Source organism: Tribolium madens, unplaced genomic scaffold (assembly GCF_015345945.1).
Source record: "Tribolium madens isolate multiple individuals breed KSU strain unplaced genomic scaffold, Tmad_KSU_1.1 Scaffold_71;HRSCAF=194;Tcas5.2_LG6, whole genome shotgun sequence".
Lineage (NCBI taxonomy): Eukaryota > Metazoa > Arthropoda > Insecta > Coleoptera > Tenebrionidae > Tribolium > Tribolium madens.
Window position 1 is genome coordinate 3,685,707 of NW_025401041.1, and position 22,972 is coordinate 3,708,678.

General features: G+C 31.0%; 2 protein-coding genes across 2 annotated transcripts in view; both read left to right on the top strand.

The window, feature by feature from the left end:
* Positions 1-22,972, top strand: part of LOC123009428 (zinc finger protein castor homolog 1-like) — a 110,989-nt gene that overhangs the window by 24,097 nt on the left and 63,920 nt on the right. The gene's annotated exons all lie outside the window — the stretch shown is intronic.
* Positions 4,205-5,329, top strand: LOC123009131. The gene is made up of 3 exons (XM_044405259.1): positions 4,205-4,241; positions 4,659-5,008; positions 5,162-5,329. The coding sequence occupies exons 1-3, from the start codon at positions 4,205-4,207 to the stop codon at positions 5,327-5,329; spliced, it is 555 nt and encodes a 184-aa protein (XP_044261194.1).

Below are 22,972 nucleotides of genomic sequence, written 5' to 3' on the forward strand. Positions count from 1 at the left end.
GTATCAATCTTAATTCAATCGAGCACTATTTGAATTCAACCAGCAGGTCGGTTACATTTAGTAGAGTAGATCAGTTACGAGTACATTACCGATAAACTCCCTAATCAACATAAACAATTTTTCGATAAAACCTCACTATCGAAGGTCAAGACTCCGGCCCTGTCCGAATCTATGATTATGGTCGTTGATATAGATATCATTGTGGGCTAGTTGGGACGGGACCGGTCATTATCGTTATTACCGTTTCCTATCTTAACATGGCCACAAATAACTAAAACAATAGGAACAGTATAATGCCCAGAACCGGTTCTTGGTAGATTATAATTGCCCAGGATGGAGTACAATACTTGGTACGTGTATGTACAGAGCGAGTCGTGTGTAATGCTTATATCATGCACTCATTTGCATACAGGGTGACAGCAATTAATTTCGCGTTATTATCGATCAAAAACCGTTGATTAATTTCATGAAATTTTCGAAAAAATGATGATTTAAGGTCGGTCTACGAAAGTGAATCCATCTCTCTTCACGTCTGAAAAAGACAAATGAACTTGGTAAAACAGATAAGCGCCTCGAATTTTAAATAAACCGAATTCTTTCGGTTTTTAATGCTACGTCAATAAAGCGTGTGCTTTGAAAAGAATTTCTCAGATTGTTGATAATTAGTCGTAAAAAATTTCCTTATAATCGCTTGATCAGTGACTAAGCGAAATATGTCGAAATTAAAAAGTTACTAAAAGCTTCGTTCGTTTTTTTCTTCTGACTATTGGGTTGGTAATAAGCCGGGCGCGCGTTCTTTTGTTTTCCTCGTGAAACATCTGAAAAAATAATTGAACATCGAACATTAATAACGACTCTAACCTGTTTCTCTCTTTCAAAATATATATCTGATTATGAGAGAGGTTGGTGGTTTTTTCGTTGGTTGTCTGTGTCGTGGTTTCGATTTTTATGGCTGTCAGGGACTATAATTTCGGAATTCGATTTTTAAAAATTCTACTCTATATTTATGTTGTACGTGATAGCATTCGGTGGGGTATTTTTCGTTCGATTTTCGTGATTCCTCCTCACAAGGCAAAAAATAGATTTATGGATTGTAATAATATCGAGAGTTAATTGAGATTCTTTGCCCCTCGACGATTCACTTTTTTACCACTCTCGAGTTTCAAACAGATAATGCGCTAATGCTAAATTTATTCATAGTTACTGGGAAACATTAAAGCAGAGATGCGTGTAGCAAGACTGGAAACGATCAGGATTTTTCCCCTTTTAATTAGATGGACGACTAGGGGCTTTATCTTAATGGCCCAATAAGAAAAATTCGGACCTCCAAGAAACACCAAAAGCTCACAAATTGACACATTTTTGAAAGAAAAAATTAAACTCGATCAAATTTTATACAGTAGAATAAATATTGTTACAGAGAATTTCTGAAATATTGTATTGTTGATAACCTTTATTTGTAGTTCAAGTGCAGTGATGTTTGTCTATAACGTATTTTTAGAATTTTCTGCAAGGCCATTGTGATAAAAAGTTTTTCTAATGTTTTTTTTTGGTAGCTAATTTTTCCACGAGACGCCACTGTATATTGTCAAGCTTTTGTTGCGCTCTTTTATCAATTTTTTTAATCGAAATCTATAAGTTCTAGATCAACACGGTTTGTTTCGGAAAATTTCTTGGTTAATTTTTTGTATCAGAAGATTTAAGAAAATTAATTTTTTGTTACAACCACAATTTTTGCATTTATTATTCAATATCTCATAAATTATTGGTCGTAGAGCATTTTAACTGGTTGCATCGTATTCAGCGCGTGAGTCAAAAATATTGAAAATAATTCACTATAAATTCAAAACTATTACGAATTTTGCAATTTGATTGACGCCAATCGATTCTCCGGAACATTTTACATACAGGGTGTCTCAGCTAGTTGAAAAAGTCCATTAGTGATCTTTAAATTAGAAAATAATTGTATAGGACATTGATAGATACTAGTGTGCATCACCTAAAATTATTTTCAACCATACAGCATGTCCCAAAAATAAGTTACGATACAAACTTGTGTTTTTTTAAGTAAAACACCGTATGTTTCTTTGCATTTTTGGATGTAGCCTTTTAAAACAATGTTTTTACGCTAAACTTTTATTAGTCGATTTCGCTTAGTTTTAGAATAAGACATTTTTTTCTGGACGAAAACATGCACTTTTTCAAAATTTATTACACAAAAATTAAGACAGCTAGAACAATTTTTTTCTTACTTCTGCAAAGAAGAAAGTACCGAATATATAAAAGCTGTATCAATTTTTTAGTGTTTTGTATTTGTAAAGATTAATAAATCAAGAAGTTTGTAAAAAGTTAAATAACTTAAAAGTTTAAAAAAATTAAGAATAATGGATTCAGTTTAACACAAATGTAATTATTAAGTGATATTTCTTTATCTCGTGTGCAACTGTGCACTTTTTGGCTACTGAAACAGTAGTAATTATTTTTTTTTTTAATGTTTACCGTTAAATATCTTTTTAGTTAGAGATTATAAACACCTAAAGGTAAATAATTTTAGAAAGACAATTTAGTAATCTTTTAAATGCAAAAATAATAAATAGGGTGTTCTAAATCTTTTAAGTTATTGAACTTTTAACAAACTTCATTTTTTTATCTTTGCAAATGCAACACACTAAAAAAATGTTACAACCTTATTGAGTGTACCTTCTTCTTTGCGGTAGTAAAAAAAATATTGGAAGATGTGTTAGTTTTTGTGTAATGAATTTTTAAAAAGTGCATGTTCTCGTCAAAAAGACCGTCTTATTTTTAAAACTAAGTAAAATCGACCAATAAAAGTTTAAAAACATTGTTATAGAAATCTACATCTAAAAACGCTAAAAAACATATAGTGTTTTATTTAAAAAAAAAACACAAGTTTGTCTTGTAATTTATTTTTGAGACACGCTGTATAGTTGAAATTAATTTTGTGCGATGTCCTATATATCGGGTGTTTCAAAAATGTGTGGCATAATTTTAACCACGAATACCCTTCTACAAATGAGAATAGAGAGCACAGTATTTACTGAACTAACTCAAAAAATAGAAAAATTACAGCTTTCCAAAAATCGGTATGAAAAATGATTTTTTGAAAATATTTTGGTTATCGTTTATCCGATTATTATGAAACTTTGCATGTCAAGGGACAAAAAGACTCTCTTTGATATGGTGTAAACGGAAGTCTTGTAAAAGCTATTCCGGTAACAATGGTACCCTTCCAGTTTTTGGGTCATAACTCTTTTTTTCAGCCTATTAACAGATATTTTTGATGCCAAAAATCAACAGCCCGATCATTTTTTCATAAAAAAGTACTTTTATTAATATCGCTAAAATGTACCGTTCTCGAGTTATTTTGGTTTAAACAAAACTCTTCACCGCGCTGCAAAATCAAAAAGTATGAATTTTGAGCGTATCATTATTTTGGAAACAATCCACTACGAATGACATAGCTGTCAACGCTGTCACATTTAATGTCAATTTTTTTGAATCCAAAGTAAAATTTGACTATTTCTCGATGATCATAGTAAAACACACGATTATGTCTTGGAAGAAACAATGCATAAGCTGGCATTAACCATCCCGGCCATCACAACTTGATCTGAGAATACACCACGGAAATTTTCACACCGTAAAACGATTTTCCCTCCAAATTGTTGTTTTTTCTTCGTATGTCTACGTCAAAATATTATAACATTAAGGTACAGGTTTGCCGCAATTTACAAAATAATTTTTAGTTTTTTTTCCAAAAAAAAACATATCTCAAAAACTATGTGTGCTAAGTGAAAACGGTTTGAACAGGCGTATTCTCTGGTAGTTTTTTATAAGAGTCAAAACTTATTTTTTTGGTGAAAATTGGATATAATGCTTATGACTTAGGTATAGCACTATTCTTTACTTTATGTATCGCAAAAACTATGCATCTTAGGGTATTTTAACTTGGTGCATCGTGTTCAGCACGTTCTTATGTTAGCGCCTAGGTGTGTACTTCTAGCTTCTATCAAAATTTTTCACAAGATCAAATAAATAAACATGCACTAGAGAAACTTAATGGGACTTGGGTGTTAATTAAAAGAAATAATCATTTGTTATTCCAAATAAAATCGATTTGGAATGAAATTAACTCATTACCTTAAGTGCTCCAATCGATAATTTTACTGTTCAATGTCAAACTATGTCGTTCAAGCTCTTGTCTCTAGTTTTCAAAATTGGTAAATTTCTTCTAATCACACCGTCCAAAATCGATCAAAAACACCGAACAGCTTGGCAGAAAATTTTTGCAATGGTTTTGGTCGTATTTTTGACAATTTGTACCATAATTTGGTTTAATTCTCGGAACACTTATTACAAACACTTTATTCATATCAAACTAGTAATGCGGGTTTTTCGTCAAATGACGAAGTATTTGTGTTGCTGTTATGCCATCATTGGTGTAAATTTTTTCAACAGAAGACAGTGGTATAAACTTACAAAATTGTTGAAAGTTGTGACAATTTGTGAGCAAGTTGAGTCGAGGTTTTACTACGTTGAATTTGTTGTCTTGAATGTGTTTTTTTGTATTATTATGTCGTTTTCTGGTTATGCTTTTCACAATTATCAATATATTAGTTGGTATGAGATTGTTGTAGTTGCTGGGTGGGAATGGTACTATATGTTCTACTACAACTATCTCATTTATATCTTCTTGAAGATCATACTCAACAAATATAAAGAGTTGAATAAAATTTTGAAGAAACAACAAGACATTGTTGTGGTGAAAATGGAATACATTTTGTTGACTCTTCAAGACGCTGTTGATAATTTTAACGAGATTTTTGGGTGGCCTTTCTTTTTTCTAATTTCTTATTCTACCTTATTGTTTTTGGATTACACTGACGACTTTGTTAATGGATACTTATTAAAATCCAATAAAGCTAAGCATGAAATGATTTTTCCAACAAATATTATTTTCGAGATTATTCTAGTTTTAATGGTTTTGGTAAGTTTTTGTCTGATTTTTTTTTAGAAAAATTCCGTGTTTTTTTTTTAGTTTGGTTCTATTGTTATCATTTTATTATGTGATTCCATTGGGCAAGAAATGAAAAAAATACAGAAGAATTTAGTTAAATTGAGGCAAGGTTTTTCCGTTCAGAAGAAGAAAGAAATTAATGAAATTATCATTAATTGTACTTTGGCTAACACTTTTCCGGAATTTACCGCCGCTGGGTTTTTCGTGGTGAGAAAATCGACCATTTTGACGATTTTGGGTACCACTGCCACTTTTCTTATCATTATGGTGCAGTTTGAAGACGATAAATAAACATTTTGACACAGATCTGTGATTTTGAAATCAAGTTGCCTACAGTGGAAACAGTAGAGATGGGAGATTTTTTATTGTTATACATATAAAGTAATCAATGTTTTTCAAATTTTTTAATTATCTTTTTATTTTTATTGAAAGAATAATCTAAAATTTATTTTTCACTTTTGAGTGAGTGAATTTTTTTTTACAAATAAGATTTTTAGAAATTAATTGTAATTTTAGAAGCATCAGAATAAAAATATTGTTTTTTCTCTAGCCATAAGTGCATAGTAAGAATACCATAGGAATTCATTGGATTTAGATCTGAATTTGGTTTGTGTCCCCAGATAGGTGAAACTCGTTTCTCGAAAAAAATCTCGATTTAAATTTATATTTCGTCGGGTTTAGCCCTTGGTTATAAACAAATTTCTAATTTCTAATTAATTTCTTTTGAAAAATCAAGTATGTCTTGGAAATTTTCAAAAAAAAAATTAAAATGGGCCAAAATATTGATTCTAAACAACTTTTTTTGTCATATTTGGTATATAAAAGGCACTTTTGTTTAACAGAAAAATAGATTTTTTGAAAATTTCTAAAGCTTAGTTAATTTTTCAAAACTAAAATTATGTTAGAAATTAATTCTTAACCAAGCAGGGCTGAACTCCAAAAAATGAAGATTTTAATCAAAAATTTTGTATCTTTTATAAGAGTCGTTTCACCTTTCTGGGGACACACTATATATATATAACCTTTTTTAATCACGTAGAACACACACGATTTATAGTATTTATCTTATTTTCTAATTTAAATTCAAATTCAGATTTAGAGAATTTTGAAAAAAAACAACAGTTCTTGATGTGGACTTATTTGTTGAGCCTTGGAAGTTTTGGGGAGAAATTGCTCATTTACGATACATGTTTGGAAAAGTCAAAGGAGTCTTTGAGGGACAAAAGAAGTTGAATGAGACCGAAATCGAACTTCAAATTTTTGAGTTGTTGTTTTTTTTTTGACCATTTTGTTATAATTTTCCGCAATTATATTCTCGGTGTGAAATAAATTTTTGTGCACCAAAGACATTCAATTGGACTCAGCTCCGGCTATGCAGTGTTTTCGTCGAAAATGCTGCTGATTTTGATCTTGAGGTTGTCTAAGTCGTGATTTTGTTTGTTAAAAAACGTGTTGGTCGAGTTCAAAATCCGGTAGTGGCTATAAAAGGATCTTTGAGCATCGCACATATCAGAAATAAGCAAGCCAATCATCTATCATATCTGGTATCGATCGGATCGTTTCTTATACATGTGCTATGTTCAATAGGCTGTATCGGTGTTATAAAGAGATTACCAACAATGATTTTTGATATTTTTCCTTTCCCGTCCGAAAGACGCAAGTGTGATAGGCGTCAAAGAAAAGCTGACTCACTTGACGGGGGCCATTGTTGTAATGGAATGCCCATCAGAGAGAAGGCGGCGACGGCGGCGGCGTCGTCCCAAAACCTCATATACGACCGAAAACCGAACAATAGAGCGATGAATGACAGAAGAAAAAAAACACACCGATATTAACAATTATAATACATGATTGGAACATTTTAACAAAATATACCCATAAATCCGAGAAATTCCATCTCGGTCCGGGCCAACGTCACGGTAGGCCGGGGACAAAGACGGAACGATACGACCGAGACGGCATTGGAAAGACAAAAGAATATCGGGCACGTGATGCCGATGCCCGGCTATGAATATCTCGATAAATATCTTCGAGATGACTTGAATTTTCAATACATACTAATTATCTTTTCGATCAGATAAGGAATATTCATTTGAAAAGGAATAAAATCCAAGTTAAAAACCTCCATCAAAAAAATTTATGACAGCTCACGTGGAATTTTTTTATTCTGACACTAATTGAACCTAACCCTTTAACCGGCTTCAATCTCTCTCTCTCTCTCTCTCTCTAATGCGAATTTTGGCCAACCCTTTGGTGGTCATGTGACCACTCTCCCATCTCTAAACCCACAACAACACAGCATTTTTCACTTTTATAATAACTATTCAAATACAAAAACTTGAAATTTACTTTGAATAAAAAAATTAAATATCATCATCTGGGATCTAGTCGGCCGTGCATCAATCTACGACCGACTTGAATATTCCATCTCTTTCCATCACGTTACATCATGTCGGGAGTGCTGTCGTGGTTGGTTTCATTGTAAAGTCGATGATTTTTCAAATTCAAGAAGAATGACTTGACTCATTTTTTAAAGTCTCGAGGTTAGAATGTGATCGGTTGGTAGTGTCCAAGACGGTGATATGGTCACATTCTCGTCTCGTAATAATAATTATTTTAAACAATAGGTGACCCGCTGTGAATAATATTTGAGATGGACGAGTTGTTCTTGTGGTGTAGTCGTTTAAAGGCGATTTTACCGTGGAATATGGAGCTATTGTGCGGATTATTCGAAATTTTATTACAATAAAAAAGTAAATAAGATGAACGTTTGGAATAAGTCGAGGAATGTGAAAGAGAGAACAGATTTATCATGTGTGTGTGTTATGTATATGAATTAATTCACGAAAGATTGATGGATTCTCTTCTTGGGATTCTCAAGCATTCAACACGGTTTTTTTACAAAGAAATATTCCTTTACTAATTAATTTTTGGGCAATCTGAGGGGTCACCGGCACTCCATATGCTCGATAATTAGATCGCTTGCGATTGATACCTAAAGAAATTCCTCGAGGAGAAGAGCATAGACCAAAAAACACTTCAACTATTACCATCTTCTGAAAAAATGTTTTTTTATTAACTTTTTACCTATAAAAAAAAATTAAAACAGTTTAGTTGAATATGGAAAATAAATTAGAACTCAACATTAGTGAAATATGATCTCGTTGTTGTTCTTTTTATAATTTGTATTTTATTAAATAATGCTTGAAATTTTACAAAATAGTAAATTCAACCAAATTTTAAAAACTTGCTGTAAAACTATGATATTTTTTCTAAGATAGTTTTTTTTTACATAATTATACGTCAAGTGAGTCAAAATTAGGACCATTTTACATTTTTTTTTTAAATATTGTTTACCTGAAATTTTACCTGAATAAACTGAATTTTGATCAATATTTTAAAAACTGGTAGTCGTGGAGAAAAAAATAATATGAGATTTGATATTGTGACACTATTTTCATGTAAAAAACGAGTTCCCAATAATTTTGACAAAACATTTGCAAATCAGATACCTAGTGTGAGTTGTACCTATATACTAATAATATTGACAAATTTTGACAAAAAAATTAGTAGGTACAGAATTTCCAAAAAATTCAGCATTTTGACTTTAATTTTTGGTAAAAAACCGTTGCAGACTGTGTAATTTTCTAACTGCTTGAGAAGATACACTTTGTAATTTTCTATATCAATCTCAACAAATAGAAATTTATAAAAGTTACCAGTTTTAAAGATTGATATTCAGTAGAAAATACGTTTATTATTATTAACATTAGGTACGAAAATTATCGTTAATAGTGAAAAAAAAAATTGACAAGACTGGGATCGAACTTTAAATTTTTGAGTTGCAAAAAACGCATCTGTAGACTAGATCTCTTGCACTTAATGCACAGTTTCAAAAAAAAAAAAAAAAATTCAGATAAAGACACTAGACCTCAATATATTTTTTGAGTCAAGTTTTTGGAAACAAACTCGCTGAATTTCCTAACAATCTATTTTTATTTTATTACAATAATATGATTTAATGAACTATTTTACTGGATATTGACATGACAGCTGTAAATGTTGTGAAAAGTTAATATTTGTTACCATCTCTATTACCAAAATAATAATTAACAGTGAAAAAGAAAATTGACCGGAGTCGGGATCGAACTTCAAGTTTTTGAGTTGTGGCCCTGAGAGTGATTGGTTGCTTGTCACAATCTAGTTTACTGTTTTTTTTTTATTATGTATATTTATTAAATTCATTGTTTTTTAACTAGTCCTTAAGTTGCATTTAACAAGATATAGGTACGAGTACGTAATAATAATAATTATTGTTTATTTTAAATTTTAAAAATTGTAAAAAAATTAAACTAGTTTTCAGTGACTTTTGTCTACTCTCTACAGTAGATATTGAACCTTGAACTTGAATCAGTTAAGGTCAAGGTCATTTTTTCTCTCTCTCACACACATTTTTTCAGGGCTATCTACTATTTCCTTCTCTCTCTCTCATTCACTCTTCTCTTCCTAATTGCTTTTCAAGGTCTAGTCTGCGTTTTGTACTCCTCACTCTATATCTACTTTAAGGTAATCTATTAATAATTGAGGTTTATTTCAAAAGGTCTTTCATTTTTGGGTTATTGGGTTCTGTTCCTAAACATATATTGAGAGATTTCGAGTTTGAGATTTGGCTTGATAAAATGATAATTAGGCATAATAATCATTAGGCAAATTAAGAAATTCAGAGTTAGTCGGAATGTTGAACACGTCAATTATTTTGTATAAAAAACCTGTGAAACTGTTGAAGAATTTGGTCGAACCGCGCCACTGTTTACGGTTTTCCACTAATAAATTTACCGCTATCTCATAAAAGAGATTTTGGTCAAATTTCACCATATGCTTGCTCTATATGAATAAAGAACTAACCTCTTGCATTAACTGTATATTTACGACGAATTTCCAATAAATAAATCTTTTTATTTCGGGTACGTGATATCCTGGTCTCACCTCGTCGAGGTGGTCTCCTATCACCTAGTCGTTATCACTTTCCGAGAACGATCCCACTTGCAAATCTGCCCTCAAGAATTTGCATTGTATAGAGCACACCAATTAAGAGTCGCTTATCTCACCTAAACCGAGAAATAAATTCGATTTTAATCATTTTCCAGACTTATTATAATTCGATATTCGACCTGAAGCGTTTTATTATAATTTTTATTAAACGGATGTGACGTCACGTCTAACTGTTTTCGACTTAATACCACACCTTTTTGGCTCAAAACAATTGCTTCCATGTTCGGATTAATAATAATGGCGCGATTTTAATCGAAAACAACTTGAAAACCGAGTCATTTATTTAAACTAAAAGAGATGGAATGACCACCGAAGCGCTTGTTAATTTTATAATTCGACGAGTTAATGGTGAATGCGGGCTTAAAGCGTTGTCATTTCGACTAATTGGGACAAATGGGGATAAGTGCTCGTCTTGGAATCTTTTTTCACTCTGTTTACATTGTGTTATTTGGGCACGAGGAGCCCAGACGAGTTTTGAATCAAAACTACACCGGATTTTTTAGATGCCTGAAATCTTTCCAAATGTTGAGATTCATAATTGCCATCGAAGGAATCTTTAATTTATAATCAGAACTCTTACATAGAAATTTTTCAAAAATTTTCAAAATTTATTTGATTTACGAATTTTTTTTTAATTTGTCCATTATTTCTAAAATACTTGTATTTTAACGATTTTCTCGACGCCAATCGACTTCCCAGAACATTTTACATACCGGCATGTGGTTCAAAATGTCTTGTCCAAATTAACCAAATGAAGAAAGTGAAAATTTTGGAATAATGACTAAATTATTGACTAAAAATTTTACAATAATTAAGCATATTTATTCTCCTACAAGTTCTGCGAATCTTTTTTTGGCATCAAAATTACGCTCGTAACAAATATAAAAAAAAGAGAAAGTGAGGGAGGAAACAAAAAGATTGAAGTAAAAGGAAATGGAAATAGTGGACTTATAGAAGAAGGTGGTCACAAAAAGAAGAAACGTAGAAACTTACTAGTGATGGTATCTTTTAACGACATTCGACAATAATAAAACAGTTTCATTTAATTTATTTTGCATTTTTTACTCATCAATGTTCCTATTACCTTTCATTTCGCATAAGACTCACCCTGTATATACAGTATGTCTTCGGATTAAGTTTACAAGAGGAAAAAAAAATCTTTGATTTTACGCTAAAACTGCAAAGGAAAAACATTTTTTGCTTTACCTGAAACGAGAAAATATTTATTATTCTAACTCAGTAGAAAGAAAAGTTCATTTTTCTCTTGATTTTGGATTAAAATAATTTTTCTCTGCTTTTTAAATCCCATCACATTGGCGGTTTTATTTTTTTGACAATGATGTCACTTTGACAAAAAAGTTTTCGCAAGTTATTTAAATAACAAAAATATTTCTGAAAACATAATTTTAATAAATAGCAACTCAAAGAAACAGCTTCAAGATAAAAAACACAGTAATTTTTAACAAGAATTATCATTATTTAATTAATAAATTAATTGTTTAAATTAATTGTTACAGTCACGTATAGTTGTCAAATAAATCAAACCGCCAATGTGACAGGATTTAAAAAGCAGAGAAAAAAAGTCCAAAATCAAGAGAAAAATTAACTTTTCTTTTCACTGAATCAGAATAATGAAATTTTAATTAGAGATTTGTTCGTTTCTGGTGCATGAAGCAAAAAATGTTTTTCCTTTTTAGTTTTGGCGTAAAATCAAAAACAAAACAATGTTTCCTCTTGTAAACCCAATACGGTGACATACTGTAAGTATACCTTATTTGAGTAAATTGTAAAAAAAAATAAGAAAGTTTTAAAAAACACACTGTTGATGAAAAAGCAAATTTTTTACAAAGAATCTCGAAAATTGGCGTTAAAAATCTGTTAGTTTTCAATTTCAATTGAAAAAAAAAATAAAATTTATCTACTAATTTAAGAACAACGAACAACTTTTAGGTATATAATCTCATTCAGAAATAGATTCTTGGGTAAAATACAAAAGACATCTGAAAGTTCTTGTATTCTATGTTGTTAGCTTATTTGTGTTTTACATCAAGAGTCGAAACTTTCGCCGTTTTTTTCCAGTAATTATACGTCATTTTTTATTTTCTTCAAATTTTGCAAAGAAAGGAAGATTTGAAAGATTTGAATATGAAAAGTTAAAAAATTACGAAAGGAAAACATAAGAATGCTGAAGTTTTGAAACATTTGAGCATAAAAACAGACGACTATTGTGAAGAGAGAAAAGTTAAAAGTTAAAAAATTGATTTTGCAATAACACAAAAAGAGAGAAGTGGGGGTGAAAAAAAGAGAAGTGGAGGAGAAAGGAGACCAAAGCAAAAGAGATTATGAATAATATAATTCTAGAAGATGGTCACAAAAAGAAGAAACGTAACATGCACAAGAATGAAGGAGTGAGTTTAGATATCAAGAAAGAAGAAAAACAAAGATTTAAACATAAAAAATGAAACTAATGAGATGAAATTTGAAAAACCTAATGGAAAAAAATAGTGAAGGTTTATAAAATAACTAACTAATAAGTATAAAATAAAACCGAAAATAGTCATAATAATGTTAACATAAAAAATAAAAAAATGATAATGGCACTAGAAAAATCATCTGGCCATCTATAAGAATAAAAAAATTCATAACTCGAAAACTATAAGTTCTAAGACAATACGGTTTACAAAGGCGCATTTTTTTAAGCAATTTTACATAAAATTTTGATTTGTCGTAAGATTTGGAGACGCCAATTGAATTTTTGGAACATTTTCGATTTTTTTTAGGTCCAAATATTTATTTCTTGTTTAATTTTTTTCTCTTTTACTTCTCTCACTGTAACTCTTGAAAAAGAAACATAATTTCTTGATTAACAGCTGCTTGTACATAAAAATCCGCTCAGCATTTTCACCCTCATAAACAAGAAAAAATAATTAATCATGGCGTGGTTCGTACATCCTTAATTACTCTAATAAAGTCACATTTCGTAAATTAGGCAATGCACTGGTTCAAAAACAATGAAAAAGTCCGATGGCTTATAAATATCCATCATCTTTGAAAATACATCGTTAAAAATGAGCGGAAACCGTTCTCAATGACCCTAATGGAATAACCGATAGCGTAAAAAATAGGAATTTACCACGTGGCTTTCTCAGATAAAATGTTATTTTAGTAAAACGGTATCTATCCGCACCGTTTGCATCCACACGTCTTTGTCCCGTATACGAAGATTGATGGTTTATTTCATGGTTGTGTGGATGGTTTTACTTCGGGATTGGAGTTTAAGCAATGTGATGGTTGTTTGACACTTTAAAATAAACAAAACGTCTGCTTCAACCGATCACGTAAACATCACATTCAGTTTGGTAACTTAATTTGTGGAAATATTTTAATTTTTTTACGATATTTATTAGTTGGTTCGGATTTAACGCGTCGTAAAAATTTCTAAATAAACGCACAGATGTGGACGGTGAATGTGTTCTAATTAATACACGATCTGGTTCCAAATGGCTAATAAATCAACGGAATCTAATCAAGTTGTTTGAGACTATCCTAAATTTTTAGTTTAGTTTTTCAGGTGATTGTTTCAGAATCGGTCATTGAAGTTCAAACTGCTTCACTTTAAGTGAAACAGAGAAATTTCCGCTGATTCTTAATTTAGACCAAAGTGTTTTCGCTTGAAATAAGAGATTCAGGAATCTGAAAATAACCGATACTGATGCAATGCAACGTAAATATCGAGAGAAATCATCATTTTATGAGCAAGAAAATTAATCAACATTACGAGGAGTTTTACTCTGATTTTGGCACAATCTCTGTTTTTTCTTTACATCTTGTGACTGTTTTTCTCGGTTTTCACAACTAAGTGATTTAAAAAAAATTTTTTTTTTCTATTTTAATTTTCGAATTTTTTCTTACGTTCTGATCTTCTAAAGTAATATTACTGGCGTAATTTTGTTCCTTATTCTTTCTTACTGTCTTCTTTTTTTATTGTTATTACTTTTATATGTTTCTTTTTTGACATTCTATAGCCCCTTCACATCACTCAAGTTTAGTTCTTTTTGTTGATTTTCAAACTGTATTTTCAAGCTCTGTTTTTATCTTCACTCTTTTTTTTTCCTTGTTTTTCTTCATTCTTGGTTATCGTCTAATTTTGTTTTTATTCTTATTTGTTGAAGCACCAACGTAACTATAGTTACGTTACTTTAAAGTATACTTTAAAGTTCCTTAAAAAAAATTTTTCCTTTTAGGTCTGTCATTTTCAGCAGTTTTACTTGTGTTTCCGCTTTGTAATTTTTCGAACTTTATCTTTATCATTGTTTAATTTTTTGTGTTTCGCTTTGGTTTTTTCTTTTCTGCTTTTTCTTCTTTTAGTTATTACAAACATAACTTTCAGAAGATAATTTAGAAACCACAAAGAGATTTACAGAAAGTGTAGAAATGATGTTTGATTATTGTAAAATTTTAGTCAGACGAAAAAACCAAATTGAAAAATAAAACCAGCAACAGGTTTTAATAACCATGTCGAAATTTGAAGATTCTGATATCTAACTTCTTGTTCTTTTTATTTAAGTCTTAATTTTTGATGTGGAAAGCTATCTACTTGAAATAGGTATAATACAGAAAACAAGTTTAATTTTTTTTAGTATTCTATTTAAAAACGGCAAGAAAATAGTTATTACGAGTGAAAAGGTTAAGTTCACGAGTGACGAAGTGAGTGGTCTTGTTTCACGAGTAGATAAACAATCTTTATCTGCAAACGTCACAAAAGTGACCACTTTTATGACTAAATGACACAGGTAAAAGTTTTACTTTTCAGACATGGAGTAAAAACACTGTTTTTACGCCTAGGCGTTTTCACTTTTACTTGACACTTACTTTGACATTTACCACTGTTGTCTCTTTCTTGTCCCTTTCGCTTTTTCAGCATTTTCTGGAGAGGTACAAGGTATATTATCAGCATTCGACATTTTGCACTATAAACTATACCAGTTATTCACCAGTTAAATCAATCAATTTCGAAATCTCAACACAAATTCCGAAACTGACGCGTGACGTTTGTTATGATTTTATTGCAAAGCGTCCTGATTATTGAGGTGAGTTACTTGATTATTGGTGTGTTGCTCTTTTCGTTCCATCTGAATCGTTTGCAGATAAAATAGTATATGTTATTTGGAGTAAAAGTGAGTTTATGTGGCTCAGCTGAATCCATTTGCCTCACTCCGTTCGGCAAAATGAACGTTCAGCTTCGCCACATAAACAATCACTTTTACTCCTAATAACATAATCTACTATTATCGTCGTGTATAATACATATTTTGTTTTAATATGCACACATCTACCAGAATTTCTTGAATATAAACAGTAGACAAAAATTGCTTTATTCACTAGACGATAAAAAAGTACTTTATCTACTGAAATTTTGATAAAATATAGTAGGTACATAAAAATTACTTTATTTCGATAGACGATAAAAGATTACTTTATCTACTAAAATTAGTTGATAAAATCACTCTTTAACATTGAGTACAAAATAATAGTTGTTTGTATTAATTACAAGGGAGAAATCTTTTTCTCCCACAGGTGGAAGTTACTCTCCAAGATATGTCGAGGGCAGTAACCACCAGGGAGGAAAAGACACTTTCCTCTAGTTTAATACATATAATTTTTCCTACGATCCAGTAAGAAAAACTTAACAATTTTTCTTGATATCCTAGTTTTGCCTTTAAATCTAGCAGTATATTTTTCTGTTTCTATGGGGGAGGTAAAATTTTTACTTTTCTGAGAGGTTACATATATTTTTATAATGTAATTTTGACAGATGAGAGAAGAACATTTTTACCTCCCGGGGAGGTAATTGACCACTTTCTTTTGTGAAATTAGGGTGTAAAAACTTACTTTCTGTTAAGGTCGTAGAAAAAATAAGTTTTCAATTGGGATTATCTACATAAAAAGTTTTTTTTGTAATTTGCCTCTATTGTGATTCTCTTATTGAATGCGATCTCTTAATAGTCAAAAGACAACTAGATCAAATTTTTGTTTAAAAATGCAAAAGAGGGCAAGTTACAAAAAATAGTATAAAACAACTTATAAGCCTTCAAGTACTCATTCTTTAGCTTCGCCACTCGTTTTTTACACTTAAATTCGTACTTCGAGACTGCTCTTATTATGAAACTTGTTTTTTAATATATAGGTACTATACTCGTTGCGTTGTTTTTGTTCAGAGTTGGATTTATTTATTTTTCCTCTTCCCTCAATTGAAATTCAAAATCATCAACAGATTTTAAAGTCGAAATTTGAAGATTCTTTCTAAAAAACTTGTTTTCATTTTTCTTTTTCAATGTTTTTCAAAATTGCGATTGATTTTGCAAATCTTTTCTCACATAAATCATGTGTTGTTTTTTGTGGTTTATTTTGCAAAATCGTAGATCCATTGATTATGTAGTTGTTTCAATCAATAATATTAATAAGAATTTAGCGTTGGCTTCATCATCCATTTGCATGCATCTGTGAAGATTGATCGCAATAAATCAGTTGGTGTTGTTGTTGAACCTGCGAGAGGGACACCCCACGACGCCTCCTCCTACACGTCTCCTGTCATTCCGGACCTCGCCCTATGCGTCGTGCAAACCCGTTGCGTTCACCTACCTGTTGGTCTCCACCATAACTCTTCAATCCCATCATCATCATCATCGAACGAACAAGTTCGAAAACACAATAATAATTATCGTGCATCACGAAATTTCGTCTCGACTGTACCAGACAACAGGTTTTCTGAAAAAATTTCGGTCGAGAATCTAAAAACATAATTCAAAATTTCAAATAGAGAATTATTAGGAAGATATTGGACTGACTTATAATTAGTAGCCTGGTTTTGTCAGTTATGATATATTATGGGCCTAGACGGAGAGAAGCCTATAGTCGAGACTTTGCCACTGACAAGGACAGACCACCGCCGTGTGGGTTTGTCCGGTATTTTATTTATATAGAAACTCGGGCTTTTGAATGATTTGTTTTAATGTCGGGGAATAAAAAATCATCATCGGTGGTGGGAAAGCAGTTCGATCAGAGGATTAGGTTGGCAGCATGAAATAATTACACACGTATTATGTGTACTATCGAATAAAATAAATTCCATTTCAAGGAACGTAAGTAAACACAATGGACAATAAATTTGAAACAAAATAACCTTATTTACTCAACTATAAAACCATTTTCCTATAATTCCGGCTGTAATTATACCGGATATGGGTGCGACGACGTTTTCGAGATTGCGTTTAATGTTATTAACATCAAGAGTTGATTTTTTTTACGCCACAACACCCTTATTTCGGTTATGATGACCGGATGATGGATACGCACAACGACCACTCACAATGGGACAAGCCTTTGCACGATTAGGGGTTTCGCCAAGGCGACGAAATTGATCTATTGGCGGAAACGGGATAATTTTTCTATGATTGTTTCTTATTATAGCAATTTTTTTCTGTTTCTGATTCGTTTTCTTCTGTCAATGATATTACAGGGTAACTCAAGTTTAACCGCAACCCTAAAAATATATTTTTTTGAGAATCCGAACATCAAACAATGTGTTGTAACTTCAAAAATAATTACGAGAAGTATTTTTGAAGAGAAAAAAAACAAAAATACCGGGTGTAACGAAAAGATGGGGACAAAGGGTAACCTGAGATTCCCTAGGTTAAAATAAAGCGGTTTAACCCAACTTTTTTTGTTTTTCTTTAATAACTTTTTAATGGAGTAATTGATTTTTATAAATTTTTTTTTTATCGTAATTGTAAAGTACTTATCTACTTATTAACAACTTAACACGTTTAAAGCCACGTTTTATTTATACCTACGTAATCTGAGTGGCGTATTTTTTTTATTCGAAAGCTACATTGTTTTTAAACAATTTTTGTATTGATCTTGGTTTTAGAGTAAAAAATAATTTAAGTAAATGTGTCAAATTTTTTTATTGTTTTTAAAATTGTTTAAAAAAATTTTTAGGTTTTTATGTATGTTTTTGTTATTAAACAGTAATGTAATTTATAATTAATTTAAACAAAAAAAAAACATACCTAATGTTATTGGTGTTCTCTAATCTTGGGTTAAATCGCTTTATTTTGACTTAGAGAACCTCAAGTTACTCTTTGTCTCTATCTTTTTGTTACACCCTGTATAACTTGCAACGAATTTATGTCACATTTATCGAAAGACCTGTCGCCAAGCTAACTACTGTAAAAAAATGCTGTATTGATAACCAGTTGGTTTGGAAGTTTTAAGTGACACACTGTAATTCAATTTTCAAATTATTTCCAAAAATTAAATATTTATCTAAAGTTTTGAACGCTATTAATAATTTTAGATTTTTGAAAACCTTTGTTAAAGATCTGTGTATTAAGATAATCTTTATGGTTTTCGTCTTTATTAATTTTTGTTTGACATTTTTTAAAGCTTTAGAAATTTTGATCTAGCCGGCCTGTGAGGAGTCCTGTGTTTTTACAATTAAGTTGGCAACATTGTAACATAATATAGAGATCGAAGATATGTGACAACAACAAAGATATGACACAATTTTTATCTTTTGATTCTATATTTTGTAAAATGTTACCAATTTCCAGTGTTACTAATATAATTTTGAAAGCACACAGATGCTATATTATGATTAGAAATTTAACTTAAGACATGATGGTGTATCTTTTTAACGAAACTTTTAACAAAATTTTGAAAATCCACTTATTAGAGCACCAATTTTAAATCAAGTAGGTATACAGAGTGCGCCAGAACTCGCGCCCCAGAGAAAAATGCCATGTAGGGTAAGATACCAGGAACATGGAAAAAATGTTTAAAAAATTCCATCTATAAAAATTTCGAAGTTAAGAGAGCTTAAATTTTGCTCTTTGATTTTATTTCTGTTGGAAAAATAATTTTCAAGTTTTTTTGCTACAGGCTATTAGAAGAGGAAACAAGGAAGCTGTATCCTAAATTGTACCTAACTCTTTTAATGTTATTTATGAATTTTATTGGCAAAATTTTTGTACCTTTACTAAGTAATTATAAAAAACATATTATACAAGATCATCAGTATCATTAAATAGACATAAAAAAATGTCAAATGTCAAAAAATACATGGCAAAATTTTTTGACAGAATTTTTTCAAGATTTTTCCACGTTTCTGGTATCTTATCTTACTTGAAATTTTTCTAGGTATGGGGCGCGGGTTTTAACACACCCTATATGTATTACATAAGAAAACAAACACTTTTTTTAATAACTTTCCATACGATGCTTTGTCTACAATCGAACTTTCACGGATAGGTAGTTTTGACGCTAAAAAAACACCCGTTATTTATAGTAGTTTGTATTACCAGTTAAATATTTTTGTTGTTAAAACTTTGAAATAATATGTTAATAGTAAATATGTATTATGTAATTTATTTTTTTTTACTTAAAAACAAAACGTAAGGTAAAACAGCTAAAAATATTTACAAATACATGTTATATATTATTTGTCACTTTAAATTCACATTTTTTCTTTATTAAGCACACTGTATAGAGCTTGGACGATTTTAGTTGGGCTAAATCACCCACAATCATCCCGGCCCTAATTTACATTGAGAAGCGTCAAACAAAATTAAATTTTAGGATTAATTTTTTCTTCAATTTTTCATATTTTTTTGGACGTAATCACAAATTCAATAAAATTTGAATGGTGTCAAGGTCATTGCCGAGGCCCAAACTCTCCACAAATCCGGAAACCTTCAATCTAGTCCAGTTGTTGACCTCGTCTGTACTTGTCAATTCAACGCGTGTACCTTAAACTCCACCCTCTCTCCAATCGTAGCTCATTTCAGGCATCTAGGCGTTTCCACCTCCCATCTTTGGCCAATCACGATCAATTCATGTACAAACAACGCCACAAACACCGACTAGGCGAGGCACACTAGATCCAGTGTCATAGTAGTCGGTCACGCGTCGGCGTATTTAATAGGGGAGATCGGTCGCAAATCGCACCAAAGGGCGCACCCCTTCACCCTAATCATTTGAATATTATCCGTGATTTTTGTATAGTCCACGATTTATAACATATAAAATATGTTAATTCTCGAATAGAAATTCGTTACGGCCGTAATGTATGCGAGAGAGACACGATTTGCATACAATAAAATATGAACGTGGCATTCAAATTTGAAAAAAGGGTCATTTCGTATTAAGAGGGAGAGCAATCGCGGTTATTTTGCATAGGATTATTGCTTGAAAGTTTTTTGAAAAATTATAACACCGATTTATGCAAATCAGTTATCGATACGTCGAAGGGTATACACCCTTCAAATGTACTACTAACGAGATGTATATTCATATTTAAATTCACTGTGAATGACGTCAATTCTTTTCTCTTTTCCTTTCGATAATTTATTGGTGCCTAATTTTCGATAGGGGACCCACCGAACGGCTTGTTATCGAAATTAGGACCAACGAATAAACTTTAATTTCCTTGTATGAAATATGGGAAAGCTACTCGGCTTCAAACCAATGAAATTTAATATTTAAATATAAATCAAAGTACTGAAGATGTGGTCTATTATACGAAAGAAACCGGTTCCATTGTAATTATACAGCACTTCAACTACCGAATTGATTTTATTCTAAACCTTTGGTTGAAAGTAAATGAAACCCAAATAAAATCTGAGTGGGCAGAAATATTAATTTGGCAACACTGACTATCAAATTCAACTGCCACAATTTTATAGTCCATTGTCATTCATTTGCTATGGTCGGTTGCTGACATGGCCGTCATCTGACACACTCTGATATCACCAATAATACGGTGTTGCCAATTTAAAATAAATTAATGTCATAAATTGAATTGCCACTGGATTCATTTGATAACTGAAATTGTCATTTTTGACTGTTATTTGTTTATTAGTTGTCACTACTTTTTTAAAGAATTTTAATTCATTCTCATTTTTTATTTATATTTTTGTTATAAATCGAAACATGTTTAACAAAAATGCAAAAATAATAATAAACTAGAAAAATACACATTGTAATCTAAATTTACTGTTTTTTCTTTTTTAAATCTAGTGTTTTTTTCATTCATCTCCTTCGATCGAGTACCAACTTAAAATATAAAATATTGCGTTACTTAAAACGCGTGTTTTTGACACTACAGTAAGAAAGGTCGACAGAAATCTTGTCGCGAGGCAAGCGCTGGCAAGTAACCAATTTTTTTATTGCCAACTTAATTTCATAATCAGAGGCCACTTTGATTAGAACGAATGGTATAATAAAACAAGACTTGTTTCGACTTGTATAATTATAGTCCTTCTGTTTACAATTTTTAACAAACTCTTGATTGATAAAACACCTTGTATAGGCTATAAGAGCAAGCATCCGTAACGAAAAACCAAAACCAGGCAATAAAACGGCATTTAACCGTCGATTAATCTAACCAGAAACCCATCTGAAGATTTAATTTGTATAAAAGCGCAGTAAAATCGCTTTTTAAATATCAAAATAAACCACTTTTAAAAATAGCTAATCGCTTGATTTCGTTATAAAAAGCCACTCTTTTGCTAAATTCATTGCCAAATCAGATATAAAATTTCAACATTTACGTGTTGTTTAATTTATAACGAAATTCTTTGGATATTGGATATGATTTTGTTTTAATCGAGTGACCTTGACGGGTACATTTCGCCACATTGTAACAGGACACCTGAAGGAAGACCCCGAGTGAGCAATCGTAAATCCTTTTATTACATCCGCAATGAGAGTACCTATAAATTGTGGCTTAATTGCGCGGATTATTTACTGCTATTTTTCATGGGACACGCTGTATACCATGTGCGGGGGCGAATAACAGCCTTTTCGAAAGGAATTTAAAAAAAAATTGAAAAAGTAACAAACAAATGTCATATTTTTACTATTTACAATACAGGATGATTCAGAAAACTAAATTGTACAGGGTGCTACATTTTAGATGTCTGAATATAGGGAATCTCCGAAAGTATTAAGAGGTTTAGCCAAAAACGAGCGATACGTTCTGGGGCTCATTTTTTTAAGAAAATATTGCTTAAGATCGCATTCCGCTACCGTTTTTTGTTTTCGACTTATACAGACAAAAGTTGACATTTTAACAAAAAAAAAATCATATCTTTGTAATTATAGAAGATAGGAATTTGAAATAAAGACATTATAGATACACTTTTTACGTAGAATTTAATAATGTAATTAATGTTTTTTTTTCAGTTGTTTGTTTGGCCGTAATAAGATAAATTTGTATTTTTTTTAATGATGGGAATTATACAGGTTGCGTCAGAACTCGCGCCTCAGAGAAAAATGCCATGTAAGGTAAGATACCAGGAACATGGAAAAAATGTTATAACAAAATCTGTCTAGAAAAATTTCGAACTTATGAGACTGTATTTATTTCAGTTGAAAAAATAATTTTTCAAGTTTTTTTGCTACAGGCTATTAGATGAGGAAACAAGGAAGCTGTATCCTCAATTGTAACTCTGTTTAATGTTATTTGTGGCTTTTATTGGCAAAGTTTTTGTACTTTTACTACATAATTATAAAAAAACATATACAAGATCATTAAATGTCAAAAAACAATTTTTAAAATTTTTTTCATGTTCCTGGTATCTTACTTGAAATTTTTCTCTGGTGTGCGAGTTCTGTAGTTCTGTCCCTGTTAGATGACTATTATATCTTCAAACAGCTTGCTTTGTTTTCTTATCTAAAAAATATGTACCTATTTGTACAGAATATTTTAATAGGTACGTTTTCAGCAAAAAATTATGTTTAATTTTTATTTGCAGTTGGTCATGACAAAATCAGCAAACGTCATATTTTTACTATTTACAATGCACTGAATTATACAGC

Coding starts and splice junctions, on each gene's coding strand:
- LOC123009131 (XM_044405259.1), top strand. CDS start 4,205: ATGTCGTTCAAGCTCTTGTCTCTAGTTTTCAAAATTG. Junction 4,242..4,658: donor GTCTCTAGTTTTCAAAATTG/GTAAATTTCTTC, acceptor AGATTGTTGTAG/TTGCTGGGTGGGAATGGTAC. Junction 5,009..5,161: donor TTCTAGTTTTAATGGTTTTG/GTAAGTTTTTGT, acceptor TTTTCCGTTCAG/AAGAAGAAAGAAATTAATGA.